Here is a 15675-nt window from a genome sequence, read left to right as displayed (position 1 = left end):
ACTTGTATGGGTGATTGATTATACCGAAGGTATAGGTATTTTATCTCACCTGGCCGGCCATCATTTATTGGGAGGTTGACACTCACACATAAGGGATTCCAGTGTAATGGAGAACTGTTTATAGAAAGCTTTTAAGCTAAGCTCGAACTAGGACAATTCCTTTGCGATGACTTAGGAATGGAAGGGTTACACTAAAGATGATTTCGAGGTTGTTGCATCCACAAATCTCATGTTTCATACTATAAAAAAAATTAAAAATTATTATTTCATGTGCGAAATTAACATTTTCACTTTTAAAAGACTCTAACGATAAATTCCATCAATAATCCTAAACCTGATTAACTTCGATGAAATTTTGAAATTAAAAAAAAAATCTAACAATTCATAAACTTAAAACAAAATTCCAAAGATTGTAATTTAGAGTATGAAGCTGCCACACTTTGGCTTTTCACTCCAGGAGTCAGGGCACTCAACTCCTTTCTATTTCTTTTTTTTTTTTGCAATGAGCCAACCTTCCTCCAGCATAAGCTTGAAAACAAAATCTCCGGTGTCATACCGCAAAACGCCCGGTCCGATCCGGTACCGAGCTTGAGTTTGGAAGGATTGGAATCATGACCATGGGATCAAGCAAACGGCCCGAACGATCGCCCGGCCAAGAAAGAATCCCAAAAGTTATTTTCCAACGTGTGCCTCTCATTTCCAGCTCGTATCGGATTACAGCGTGGATGCACTTAGTCCTGGGGATTGAAGGCTTTCAGTGAGAAGCGGGCAATTGGCCCTTGAAAAATTTGGAGGTGCAACATTTTGACAGATCGTCTTTAAAAAAAATCTTCGGGAATAATGTTCGGTTATCAAAATTCGCCGGTTGCAGCTCATTGCCCAAGTGGATATATAATCGAAAGACCATTTGATTTACGAAAAAAAAACTTTAAAAGAAAATCAGTTTTACCTTTGCGCTACTACTAAAAAAATACTCCCATAGAGAGTTCAAGTTTGGATGTATATAGAACCTCAAACCTGATCTATGACACTTTTAGTTGAGTCTCCATAGCAAATCTGCAGTGTACGGAACAAACAACCCGATAATTAGTCCGCAATCTTCTAGTTTACAAATTGATTTCTTCGCTAAATCTTGTGTACTCAAGCTGGCCGATATGAAAGCTGCCCTAATTTTTAGATCCGCTGACGGAATACACTGAAACTTTGATTGAAGTGTTGATTCAAAATAGATAAAAATTTTGTTCAAAACTTTATATCCGATCAGGAATTCAAAAATGTTTTGAAAATATATTTCGAAATAGTAAAATGTCTTTACCCCTACGTCCTACATTTATGCATCTCATTTAAGCCTTCCTCCATGGATGTCCTAGAAAATTAAAATTGGTTTGGAACGTGAACATCCGTCCAACGAAAAACTTTGCTTAAATTGATAGCTTTGATGGAAAATTTAATTTTGTTTTAAAATTGTTAGAAATGCCTTTGTATTTCCTTTGGAAAAACAAACTAAATATAATCATGGATATACAAAACTAAAGCAGAAATATTTAGAAAACATTCCCAAAACTCAATTTAAATTATTTGTGCTCACGTAAGAACTTTTACGACGTGTGTTATGTGTCTAATTCGGAAATTGTTCCTTTCCTTATCAATCTAATGTTTAAAATGTCTTCATTTTGCTCATAAATTTAAATTTTCAGTTAGAGATTAGCGCTTGATTGAATTAGAGATCGCTGCAATCATTAAGTGATTTCAATTAGTAATTGCCAGTTTTGACCGACTTAGCGGTTTAATGCCAAGATTACCACCAGAAGATCCTTTTTTTTAAAGCTGTGATTTTTCTTCAGATTAAGAATATTTTAGCTTTGAAAATCTTTAAATCTATGACTTTTATACATTTGCTAAAATAATTACTTCAAAAATGTTTAACTTCACTTTCAAATCTTTTATGAAATTCTTTTTTTTTTATTTTACTAATCTAATGATTGGATTTTTTCGAATATGAAGAGTCGATTTCCATATGAGGTATGTATCAAATTTTATTCCTCAAATTTGAAAGCTCAATGAATCTAGTACATTTTAAACATCGGGACCTTTTTCGCTCGAAAGAAAACAAAACACAAATTGAACACCATAGCAACACATACTTTTGTACACCGAAAAATTGAAGCAGGCTGAAAATGCTTGGTAGAAAATTAAATTTCTATATATTTTTCTACGTGTCATTAGAACACCTGGAGTTGTTTTTGAATGCTAGCGCCATCACAACTAGTCTAGTATTTATCACTTACTAAGCAGTTAAGACACGAACCTTGGGTTGATGGAAATGTGGTTCAGAGTTATATCAGTTTATCAGTGTTTAATCTATTATAGATCAAACATTATCTTAATTTAAATTCATAATGGCCAACTAATTCTAAAAAAAACCTATGTGCTACACAAAAATGTGCGAGCGTGAATACTAAACTTAAGATGCTTGGTTTTTCTTAAATAATCACTTTAAGTTTTTTTTTCTATTTTGAACTTAAACCTACACAGCAAGAAAAATTCGTGTAAATTTAGATCGAAAACGATGCACGAAAACGGAACATCGATTTTGATGTAAAATTCTATCACGGTGTATTTTTTTCAAGGATGTAATTTTTAAGGCGTGTAAATTTAGATCGAAATCAATGCACGAGATCGGATCACGAAAGCCGTCGTGTAAAAATACACAGGGATGTAAATTTTGAAATTTATTATCGTAAATATTGATATTTTTACTAAATATTCAGGTTTTTGGTTTTGTCTTTGAATGAATACGCCGCATCTTTCATATTTAATTAGTATTTATTTCCAAAACTGAATATAATAAAACCATCACGGAAAGCGTCAGGCTGGAATTGTTGTTGCATCCTATGATTCCCAGCACGGAGATGTTTTTACAGATCAGCGTCATCAGTATCCTCGAATGGTTCCGGAACATCATGGTTTTTCGGTCAGCATCACCAAAAGTTTCTCCGGATAATCACTGTCCCGATTTCAGCCACTGCAAAAAATCTGACCTTGCTGCAATGGAAAGAAAATTAATCAGTTTCAACCACATTCTTAATTTTCAGTACACTTACTGCTTTTAAAGGCTCTATAAAAGTGCTGCTATAGCTACGCTGTCGAAAGACTCGTTTCCGAATCATTTTCTGACTTGTTTACTTTGTTCCCGACGCGCAAACTGACTTGAAATATTAAATGGCACAATTTAAATATTTCCATTCAATTTTAAATCAAACAGATATAATTTTACACTGTTTGTGATATAAATTTCATTGACCGGTTGGTTTTTGCATGACGCAATGTAAAATTAAATCAAAACAGTTTTTTTCTATTTAATTTTTGAAAATAGACTAATATTACATCAAAAGGAGTTGAAAATTACATCTTTTCGTAATTACACTCAAGAAAAAATAGATCACTCGTTTTTTAGATTCTGTGTACTTTTAGAAATTTTTGCTGTGTAGTATCGAACCATTGGAATGTTTGTTGTAATCTCGGTTTATTGATTAAACTGTAATTGTAATTGTTGATTTATTTACACACGAAAACCTTTTAGCACAGACCTTTTTATCAGGTCAAGGAAATTTGAGGTACATTCGAAAAAAAAGTATTACATTTCCGAGCAATTGTTATAAAATAAGCTGAACGTTTAACATTTCAAACAAGGTATAGTAAAATTTAACTTGAAATACGTTTTAGTTATACTAATGTTAGTTTGTAAAGCTCAGTTCTTTTATAAATTTGACACTTTTTTTTGCAAATAGCTTATTTACTAGTAATCGGAAATAAAAAAAATTTACAGTATTTTGCTGCCTGTAAAAAAATCTATCAGACCTATTTTTTCCCAAATTTTAAATTAACGCTTCTTTGAGATATTTTTCGATGTTAAAGAAAAAGAAAAAAATTATTTTGCACAGTTTTCTTCAAAATTCGTCATTATAAAATTGATAGTTGACAAAACCGTTGGTTTTTCATAGAATTACTGTGTACGAGTGGTGGAAAAGTATGCAAACACTGTCAAAAATGTCCACAAAGTTCAAATCAAACATTGGAGTAAAGGACATGATCGGCAACTACGGTTAAGGGGAAGTCAGAGAAGTCAAGTTTCATATCAGCATTTTAAATTTTTTTAAGTGTAAATCGCTGAAATGACCAAAGAAATTTCTCTGATAAGTTATGATAGCATTAAAATCTAACCTCAAATAATAATTTTTTTGCTAGTTATAGAGCTCGTAAGCTGTGTAGCCGGTACCGAGGCTATGAGACAGATGATTTCTGATGGAAAACAAAAACTAATGAAAAACTCTATTTCAAACTAATTCCAGCGTTTAAATCCTCTACCATGTCTGCTCGTGGTAAGGTCCAATCATATTAAAGTATGTATTTGTAGTTTGTTTCGAATAAAATATAATGATTTGCCAAGATTATGCTCCTGGGAAAAAACAACATTTTTCAAAACGTTAACTTTGGATTTCGCTGTTTTTAAAAGCCTAAAAAGAGTAAACTTGTAGGTACCCTTCGCAACCTTCGATCTAAACCAACCGATTATACTTTAAGTTAAGTCTGATGATGGTTTTACTTCGTTATTGACAAATTTTTTAACAGAAATTTCATTAAAAACGCTTTCAAATGGTACAAAAATAATCAAGTTTTGTTAATTTCGAAACAGCTGTATCCTCTAAATTGCCCTTAGTTTCTTTTAAAAGAGAAGTATTGGACCAAAAACTAGCAGAAATTGAAGAAGAGAATGAAGCCATCTAAAATACAGATAAGACGAAATATTAGTTGGAAATACTGATCAATATCATGGCTGTAAAAAGTGTGCGCCGATCGATGGGAGATACCAAAAATAAATTAGGAAATTTTTTCACAAAAAATTACCTTCATTTCCTTTATAGAAAGTATTTCGATCAAACGAATGGTTTTGAGATGCACGCATTTGTAACTGTCTCATTTCTAAATGCACTAAGCTTTAGGCGTTTTTGAAAGCTAGTTAAATAATTTTTGCTTTTCACGTCCAGTGGAGTTCTATTCCAGCACGCAGTACCCTACACCAGCAGAGTCTTTCCGCCGGATGTTGCATGTTGTGGTACGATGAAGCAGCGGGTCCGTTCGTGTCGTCCTCGTTGCAGATGTTGTTGAATGTAGGACTCTGGTAGAGCTTGGTGGTCGACCTGACGCATGAAAGATGTTATCCGAAGATCATAGTTTGCACCTAGTTCATGTCCAAGAATTGCCTTGCGAACAGGTAACGTAGTTTCGACGCGGTTCAGATGAAAAACAAACCGGATAGCAGATTTGAATGCTCTAAATATACGCTCTCTGAGTCCAATAGACATGCCAGGATAGTTAACAATGTCGCAATATGTCAAGATAGGAACTACGACAGCTTGTACCAGCTTCAATAGAGTGGGTTGAGAAAGAACTGAGGAGAAACGCCGTGCCCAATTAAGGTTACAGTCCATCAAAGGGCCGAAGTTTTTCACAGTTGATGATAAGGTGATTTTTTCGTTTCTGAATTTAATTGCATTATTCGGCGTGATGGTGCCTAATCTGCAGAAAATGATGGCTCGTGTTTTCTTAGGGTTTGATACTAGAAAATTTTTATCTGCCCACTGGACAATAGCTTCGAGGTCCAGGTTAACTTGCGCTATGATGTGATCGACACGTTCTGCGGGCCCAAGGTCATTCAATTACTAGGTTCTCTGACTTCTAAAGTAAGTAGGCGTGGAGAGGGCGGTGAAGTGGGGTGATGCTCGTTATCTTTGTTTACAAATTAGCAGTGTGCTAAAAAGAAAAGGCATGCTCAGGTCTCAACTGTTCTATGGATTAAATGTAAACAAACGCAACGAAGCAATCGACATGGCTGATTCTGAAATTTGAGAGATCGTATCACCTTCTATGTACCCCCCTTGTGTGGGCCCAGAGAGGTAGATTTGTAGGTCATCAGCGTAGAGATGATATTCACATTTCAGATGTCTCGGCAGACTGTTGATATACAGCGAGAACAGCAAAGCACTAAGACATGATCCTTGCGGTGTTCCGTCGGATAGGAGCATTTCAGTTGACAGGCTACCTCCAATTTTGACAAGTTGGGAACGGTTCTGAAGAAAGGAGCTGATCATTTTACACGCGAGAAAATAGGAATTCGTTTCGTAGCTACTTCTCCAGTAGATGATGTCGAACACAGTTGAAAGCAAGCGAAAAATCGACAAGAACCATGACTGTGCAGTGACCCTTGTCGAATCTGCTGTAGATGTCATGCGTGACTTTAGCCAGAGCGGAAGTAGTGCTGAAGTTTTTCCTGTATCCAGACGAAAGCTTAACGAGCAGAGTCGGGTTGGCATACTCAAGATGTTCGGTCACCTGAGACAGTAGTACTTTTTCAAAGTTTTCAAGATCGTAAGGAAAATACTTATAGGACGGTAATCTTTAGGATCAGATGGATCAGTTGTCTTTGGAATAGTAGTAACCAGAGCTCTTTTCCAAATAGATGGGATCATATAAGAATCGATGATGGCATTAAAGAGATTGCAGAGAATAGGCAGTACGTACGGACAGAGTAATTTCAGAAACGAAATAGGGATTTGATCAGTCCCGATGGCATTAGATTGTACTTCGTAAATCTTTCTACTTATTTCGTTCACATGCGTGTGACGAAATTTGAGAGATGGTCTTGGATCGCGAAAATTAGCTCGACTGAATACTGAAGGAGTTACATAGCGATTGGATGGTGATGAAAGTTGGAAATGACCTTCAGCAAAAAAAAGCAATCAGCTTATCAACGTTGCAGTCGTCTACAGACGAGTTACTCTTGGAATTATTATGAATTCCTTCACGTCTAAGATTGCTCCAGAGTGTCTTCGCAGGAAGCTGATGGTCGAAATTCTTGTCTGCGTATTTCTTTTTCGCAGAACAGACAAGGGATTTTACTCTGTCACGGTGTGGTACGTATTCTTTCCACTGGTTGTCGTTTCTCGAGCGATTTGGGTTTCTGATTTACAGAGAGTACGCCATGTTTCTGGTTGCGATTGCTTGCTTGATTGTAGCAGTGATCCACGGAGTTTTTTGATCTCGCACAGTAATTTTGCGTTCGGGAGTATGAATATCGAGGAGCCTTTTAATTTCTGATGTTAAGACTTGCGTCGTTGTTAGAGTCAACAGTGTTGTAGAACGGTTGCAAGTCAAAAACCTGAAAACCGATTGTTGTATATCGACATTGCGGTGGTTTCTCATTTTGACTACTCTTAGAGATGGTCGAGCAACGTGAACGTCGGCGATGAGATAGATTATTTCGTGATCGGATATAGAGCTGCCCATATGAGTTTTCGATTTTATTAAGTGTTCAGGCGCATTTGTGATCACTAGATCTATCGTGTTAGCACTTGTATCAGTGAACCGCGCAGGTTCGGTAGGGGGCACTGATAGTTGAAAAGCTGAATTGATCCGACGGAGAGCACATAGGTTGGCGGATGGTTGTTGAGCGGTAACGTTGATGTCAAAATCTCCTAATATTACTAACCGATCATAACACCTACTCCATAAGACCAAGAAACAGTTTTTGGTAGCTGCGACTAAACAATTGATTTGAACCTGACGAGTTATAGAGGACAGTAACACAGACAGTAAGGTTGATTTTAGCAAGGATTGCTAAGTACTCAACTCTACATACGAGAGGAGTATCTACGTCGAAAGAAGATTTGAGAATCGTTGCAGCTTTGATTCCTTTTTTAAGATAAATCGCTACACCACCGCAGGTTTTTGTTCCTCGACCACGTCCGCATGGAAGACAATGTTTGATTAGATTGTATGCAGGAAAACGAACGGGGCCGACTGGAGCTGTCATTTTTATTTTGGTTTCAGTGACTGCAAATAGGTTATATAAAAAGCAAGTTTTCTATCTTCTTTAAGAACAAAATGTTTCAAGACTCCACACAAATTACTGACTCGTTGCCAATGTTGCCGAAATCACGAAATAGTCTATAATTTCACTGAATTTTGAGCAAATTTTCATCACAGAATCTGTGTCACAGAGCACAAAATTTTCAAAAATATAAACGGATTCCACAGATTTTATGAATTTCGTAGGCATATTCAAAATTATAAATTTTTTGTCAACATAAATTTTGGATTTCTAACTTTTTTTGGCAATACATATAAGATTGGTAATGTTAAAAGAATTTTCTTGAATAATATGTAAATAAGACTTATTTCTTCACGAATTTTGATAGAAATTTATGCTATTTCCATTACGAAAAATCATTAAAGAATTTTTGGGTAAAGTCACAGATTTTTGTCTAAAGAATACAATTTTTTTTTCAGCAACCCTACTCTTAGCTCTTCCCCAGTTATTTAATTTAACTCCAACTTTTCGTGTACCCTTCTGGTGAGCAAATGATGAATTTTAGTCTTGAGCCAATTTTTCTTTTGTCAATACTCAATCGGTGCTCTCAGAAATTTTTCCGGTACTATTTACTATTCCAACTCGGCTGAAACTCCTAAGGTCTTGTCGCCCCGTTCGTCGTCGTCGTCATCTACCTGTCCGCCTATCGCCCACCTTCCTAAGGCACCTTCTCTTTAGCCATCCAGCCAGCCAAGCTAGCCAGCCATCCAGGGTCCGTCGGAATCCTGCCTCACCTGCAAAAGTGCTGGTGTGGGATCGAATCTCAGTCTGGGTCTGGTTCAGACACACACACACAGACAAACCCCGTTGAACACCTTCGTCAGTTACCTGGTGGAAAATAAACTTCTAAAGCGAAACCACTACCATCAGCAACATTTCTGTGCTTTTACGACGATCTTTCTGCTGACTGTGGGCTCTGAACCTAGGAGGTGATCTTACGCCTTACGCCTCACCTGAGCATTTTGCCTTTTCGAAAGAAAAGCTTAAAGGTGAGCAAGTGGTTGTGTGCTACCATTTTTATTGAACTGATTTGGCTGTTGTTGGTGTGTTTGTTGTGTCATGCCGAGAGACATTTTCTGCTGACTGGCTTCTGGAGTCGAGGTGCTGGCTGGACGCTTCCGAAGGGGGGTTCGCGCAAACCTTCTACGCTGCCTAGTGTTTAGTACGAGTTGCAATGCTAGACGGTGCGCAGGCGCGTCCGCGATTTTCCGTTTTGGCGTTTTTCTTTACCGCGAGTTTCCTGGTTTGATTGTTTGTTTTTCGTTTTTCTGTTAATTGTTTTAAAAGGCGCCCTGCGTTTGCGATTGTGAGTAAACAGAAGTGGTCATTACGCAAGGGTTTGTTTCGACGGGAAATTTGTACCCCAAGGATTGCTGCAGTACTGATGAGAAAGGATTCAACCCTAGCGGAGAGAAGGTGGTGGTGATCAATTTTGGCACGTCTTCTTCGCTGATCAGTGTGCTCCGATACGCTCTTCGCGGTTGATTGGAGCCTGAAACGTGGATTATCGAATCTTTACGAGCCACGACGAGAACCGTTGACTCGAACGGTCGTGCTCAAGAGGGAATATTGAAAAATAAAAAGTCGTAAAAAATCTGAGTCGCTCGGGTGACACGTTTTGCTGGTTTGAAAGTGTGTTGTGTAGTAAAATTTTAGTTCATTTTTTTTTTTGCGCTAGCGCGCCAATATTCGCCTCCAAGGGTGTTGCGCGTAGACGGGGAAGTGCTGCGGTTTTGAACCCGGGGGTCGTCGTCGGCAGCGTCGATCGATCGAGTGCGCGGTGTGACCGATCGGTTGTTTATGTTAGCATTCACCGTAACCAATGCGCATTAAGAGTGTTGTGATTCTGCCCCTGGTCGTTGCTGTATGAAGAATCGACCAAAACACAAAAATATGTAAATAATTCGTGATATTTCGATCAAAAGTCAAAGTGCGAAATAAATAGGCCCTGCAGGCGGAAGAAGGCCATTGCGTCAGCAAAAGAAATACCAAGAAGTGCTAATTCACGTTCGACGTTTGGAGCGTTCGCTGGAAAGTTTAACGTTTTCTTTTTCAATTTGTGAAATCATGAGTTCCAGTTGAGATCAGGATTTTTGCGCGTGATCGCAAAAATCATTTCGCAAAGTGACTGCTGCTGCTGCTGCTGAGGGAGTAATGCGGACAGTATGAAGGGATACAATACGAGTATAGGGGCAGCAGTGAGTCGGCTGCTGCTTTCGGTGATTCTGGTCAGTTGTACGCTAGCTAGCTTTACTCACGCCCGGGAACGGACGATAGGCTATGAGGCGTACCGGAATCGGCAGCAGCGGCTCCAGATGGAGCGGGACCTCCAGGCCAAACGCTACGAGGAAAAGAACTCCGAATTCGTCAAAGGCAAAAGTAAGTTTCGCACCAATAACGATATCGGAATATTTACCAAAAATATCGTAAGACGGAGAAAACCGGCGCAAACACAGACTTTGGCTTGTTTGCACATTATCGGACGTTGTTAAGCCCCTCGCACTTTCTGCAGGGCGAGGGGTAGGCAAAGAGTACGGACGTCTGAGGCGTATGTCAACAGTCAAATCGAACGAAGAATCCGGTTATCACTGTTGCGTGAATCCCGAGTATATCCCTTAAGTTTACCGAATCCGATACCTATCTTCGGTGCGTAGATCTGTGCAGGGTTGCAAGACTTTCAACCGATTTTTTTTATATATTGGAAAGATACAACTTTTATTAAGTCAATAAATGTTTTTTTTTTTCAGAATACTTCAATTTCTTAAACCAAAATTTAAACTTTGACCTCTTCAAAACTAGCATTGTTTTCTTGTATCAAAACCTCATTAGCTAAATTTATTGTTTTGAATTGCGGGAGGATCAATTTCAATTTTTGCTTATTTTGCCTGCAAAAGCAAAAGCTCCAAATTTTGAAATAATGTATTGACTGCTCCAAAAAAAAGATTTCTGGGTTTTAATAGGACGTAGCAATGCCCAAAATGGCAAAAATAACAAAATGGACTAAGTTGACGAAAATGACAAAAAATACAAAAATTACAAAATTATAAAAATGACAAAAATGACAAAATTGACAAATTTGACAAAAATGACAAAATTGACAAAAAATACAAAAATTACGAAATTGACAAAATTGACAAAAAAGACAAAAATGACAAAAATGACAAAAATGACAAAAATGACAAAAATGACAAAAATGACAAAAATGACAAAAATGACAAAAATGACAAAAATGACAAAAATTACAAAAATGACAAAAATGACAAACATGACAAAAATGACAAAAATGACAAAAATGACAAAAATGACAAAAATGACAAAAATGACAAAAATGACAAAAATGACAAAAATGACAAAAATGACAAAAATGACAAAAATGACAAAAATGACAAAAATGACAAAAATGACAAAAATGACAAAAATGACAAAAATGACAAAAATGACAAAAATGACAAAAATGACAAAAATGACAAAAATGACAAAAATGACAAAAATGACAAAAATGACAAAAATGACAAAAATGACAAAAATGACAAAAATGACAAAAATGACAAAAATGACAAAAATGACAAAAATGACAAAAATGACAAAAATGACAAAAATGACAAAAATGACAAAAATGACAAAAATGACAAAAATGACAAAAATGACAAAAAATGACAAAAATGACAAAAATGACAAAAATGACAAAAATGACAAAAATGACAAAAATGACAAAAATGACAAAAATGACAAAAATGACGAAAATGACAAAAATGACAAAAATGACAAAAATGACAAAAATGACAAAAATGACAAAAATGACAAAAATGACAAAAATGACAAAAATGACAAAAATGACAAAAATGACAAAAATGACAAAAATGACAAAAATGACAAAAATGACAAAAATGACAAAAATGACAAAAATGACAAAAATGACAAAAATGACAAAAATGACAAAAATGACAAAAATGACAAAAATGACAAAAATGACAAAAATGACAAAAATGACAAAAATGACAAAAATGACAAAAATGACAAAAATGACAAAAATGACAAAAATGACAAAAATGACAAAAATGACAAAAATGACAAAAATGACAAAAATGACAAAAATGACAAAAATGACAAAAATGACAAAAATGACAAAAATGACAAAAATGACAAAAATGACAAAAATGACAAAAATGACAAAAATGACAAAAATGACAAAAATGACAAAAATGACAAAAATGACAAAAATGACAAAAATGGCAAAAATGACAAAAACGACAAAAATGACAAAAATCACAAAAATGACAAAAATCACAAAAATGACAAAAATGACAAAAAATGACAAAAATGACAAAAATGACATAAAATGACATAAAATGACAAAAATGACAAATATGACAAATATGACAAATATGACAAAAATGACACAAAAATGACACAAAAATGACACAAAAATGACACAAAAATGACACAAAAATGACACAAAAATGACACAAAAATGACACAAAATTGACACAAAAATGACACAAAAATGACACAAAAATGACACAAAAATGACACAAAAATGACACAAAAATGACACAAAAATGACACAAAAATGACACAAAAATGTCACAAAAATGACACAAAAATGACACAAAAATGACACAAAAATGACACAAAAATGACACAAAAATGACACAAAAATGACACAAAAATGACATATAAATGACACAAAAATGACATAAAAATGGCACAAGAATGACACAAAAATGACACAGAAATGACACAAAAATGACACAAAAATGACACAAAAATGACACAAAAAGACACAAAAATAGACGAAAATGAGACGAAAATGACACAAAAATGACACAAAAATGACAAAAAAATGACACAAAAATGACACAAAAATGACACAAAAATGACACAAAAATGACACAAAAATGACACAAAAATGACACAAAAATGACACAAAAATGACACAAAAATGACACAAAAATGACAAAAATGACACAAAAATGACACAAAAATGACACAAAAATGACACAAAAATGACACAAAAATGACACAAAAATGACACAAAAATGACACAAAAATGACACAAAAATGACACAAAAATGACATAAAAATGACACAAAAATGACACAAAAATGACACAAAAACGCCACAAAAATGACACAAAAATGATACAAAAAGACACAAAAATAGACGAAAATGACACAAAAATGACAAAAAAAAATGACACAAAAATGACAAAAAATTGACACAAAATTGACACAAAAATGACACAAAAATGAAAAAATGACACAAAAATGACATATAAATGACACAAAAATGACACAAAAATGACATAAAAATGGCACAAGAATGACACAAAAATGACACAAAAATGACACAAAAATGACACAAAATTGACACAAAAATGACACAAAAAGACACAAAAATAGACGAAAATGAGACGAAAATGACACAAAAATGACACAAAAATGACAAAAAAAATGACACAAAAATGTCACAAAAATGACACAAAAATGACACAAAAATGACACAAAAATGACACAAAAATGACACAAAAATGACACAAAAATGACAAAAATGACACAAAAACGACACAAAAATGACACAAAAATTACACAAAAATTACACAAAAATGATACAAAAATGACACAAAAATGACACAAAAATGACACAAAAATGATACAAAAATGATACAAAAATGATACAAAAATGATACAAAAAGTGACACAAAAATGGAACAAAAATGACACAAAAATGACACAAAAATGACACAAAAATGACACAAAAATTACACAAAAATTACACAAAAAATTACACAAAAATGCACAAATATGACAAATAAATGACACAAAAATAACAAATGACACAAAAATTACAAAACAAATGTTAAAATAACCAAAATAACGACACGAAAATGACAAAAATTGTAAAAAAAAATCAAAATAATCTAAACTTCAAAAACTAAAAAAATTACAACAATTTAAAAAATGACATGAAATCAACAAATTACAAAAATGATAAAAGTTATATATGTAAGTCACAAAAATTACAGAAAAGATTGATTTAAAACAGTTCCCTTTATTATAGTTTTTTGGAATGCTTTATGACTTAGGACAAATGTGTGCATATAATCCCTAGTGTTGTGCTTCTTTATTTATCTGTAAGGCAACATTTAACAGCATCCAATCTCAATTTCTTGTAAACATTCTTCCTATGTATTATTTAGAAACAGCTCACTTCTGAAGCTTTGTTCATTAAGAAATGAGACTGTTACAAATGCGAGTATCTCATAAACTATTCGTTTGATCGAAACACTTTCTATGAACGAAATAAAAATAATCTTATGATAATTCTGAAAAATTAAAAAAAAATATCGTTATTTGGTATCGTTAAGGAATGTTTTAACTTTATTCTCTGTATATCCCATCGGCCGGCGCCCACTTTTTTCAGTCATTTTATTGATCAGTTTTTTCTACTTATACATCGTAAAATCTGTATTTAGGATGGCTGCACCTTCCCTCTACATTTTTCGCTACTTTTCGGCCCAATACTTCTCTTTTGAAGGAAGCTGAGGGCAATTTGATGGATCCAGCTTTTAAGAAAATAACAAAACTTGATTATTTTTGTGCCACTAAAAACGTTTTGACTGGAATGTCTGATGGAAGAATCTGACAAAAACGAAGTAAAACCATCATGAGATAGTACTTCAAGTGGAATCCGTTAGTTAAGATCGTAAGTTGCGAAATATATATACAAGAGTACTTCTTTAAACTTTTAAAACAGCATAAGGTTTTAAGAACTTATAGCTAGGCTACACTTTTAGCTTATCGGAGAAAATTTTGCAGGAAATTTTAGCCATCTACCCTAAGTTTTTTGCATATTCAAAATTATAAATTCTGGTATGAGCTTTGACTTCTCTGATGAACCTTAAGTGTAGTTGTCACTCCAAAGCATAATTCTAACTTTGTGGACATTTTTGACAGTTTTCACCATTCAAACAGAGTAATTTTAGGTAGAAACAACGGATTTGTCAGCTATCGATTTGATAATAATGGATTATGAATGATGATTTTTTTTTCTTTTTTTCTTGCATCGTAAATATCTCATAAACTCAATAATGATAAAACTTGAAAAAAATAGATCGGACAGTACTTTTTACCGGCAACAAAATGCTGTCCAAATTTGGTGTGTCCGATTGCTAGAAATTGGCTATCAGCAAAAGAAAGTGTGCCATCTCGAAATGAATCAAGATTTAGTCTTAGTAACGTTATAGAGAAGTTATTTTTTTAATTTTTGTTGCGTCCCACAGAAATGTCCAAAACTTCAGCAACACTGCAACGCAAACCTTCCCGAGATTACTGGTGTCGAACTGTTTCGATGTGGCCTTTTCAGATGTTTACTCAGCATTTACTTACCTCATATCTCAACACAGCACACTCAGCTCTGCGTCTGTTTCGTTTGTCGAGAAGCAAACAGTACAAAGCATACAGAAGAGTTTTTATCAGCAAACATTAGCCCAAGAAGCTTGCTCCGGCTTTGCTCCGGGAGATAGAGTCAGCTTTCGCCCCTTTCTACCTTCTGGGCTAGGGAAACCCACCAAGATAGTGGACAAGATTCCAGATTGGAATTAGATGGAAAAAATACCTTAATCAAACAACATACCTACCGTCTTCTGATATCGTCATTCGATTCGAGGTTATCAAAAGTAGTTGGAAACGGGGCCATAAATGTTATGTTTGCCGGAGAAGTTCGATTCGAAGTTTTATGCTGGA

General features: G+C 34.9%; 1 protein-coding gene across 2 annotated transcripts in view; it reads left to right on the top strand.

Moving 5' to 3' along the window:
- The window catches only part of LOC129744208 (epidermal growth factor receptor), a 312253-nt gene that overhangs the window by 224527 nt on the left and 72051 nt on the right, over positions 1–15675 (top strand). The window contains exon 1 of one of the 2 annotated variants that reach the window (XM_055736616.1): positions 9086–10309. The exons of the other annotated variant lie outside the window; for it this stretch is intronic. Coding sequence (XP_055592591.1) covers positions 10096–10309 — 214 coding nt within the window. The 5' untranslated portion in view covers positions 9086–10095. Of the gene's footprint in view, positions 1–9085; positions 10310–15675 lie in introns of those variants that run through there. 2 annotated transcript variants of the gene reach the window in all.

This window comes from Uranotaenia lowii, chromosome 2, assembly GCF_029784155.1.
Source record: "Uranotaenia lowii strain MFRU-FL chromosome 2, ASM2978415v1, whole genome shotgun sequence".
In the NCBI taxonomy this organism is placed as follows: Eukaryota; Metazoa; Arthropoda; class Insecta; order Diptera; family Culicidae; genus Uranotaenia; species Uranotaenia lowii.
The sequence above is the reverse complement of the archived record's forward strand: the minus strand, read 5'-3'. Positions and strand labels throughout refer to the sequence as shown.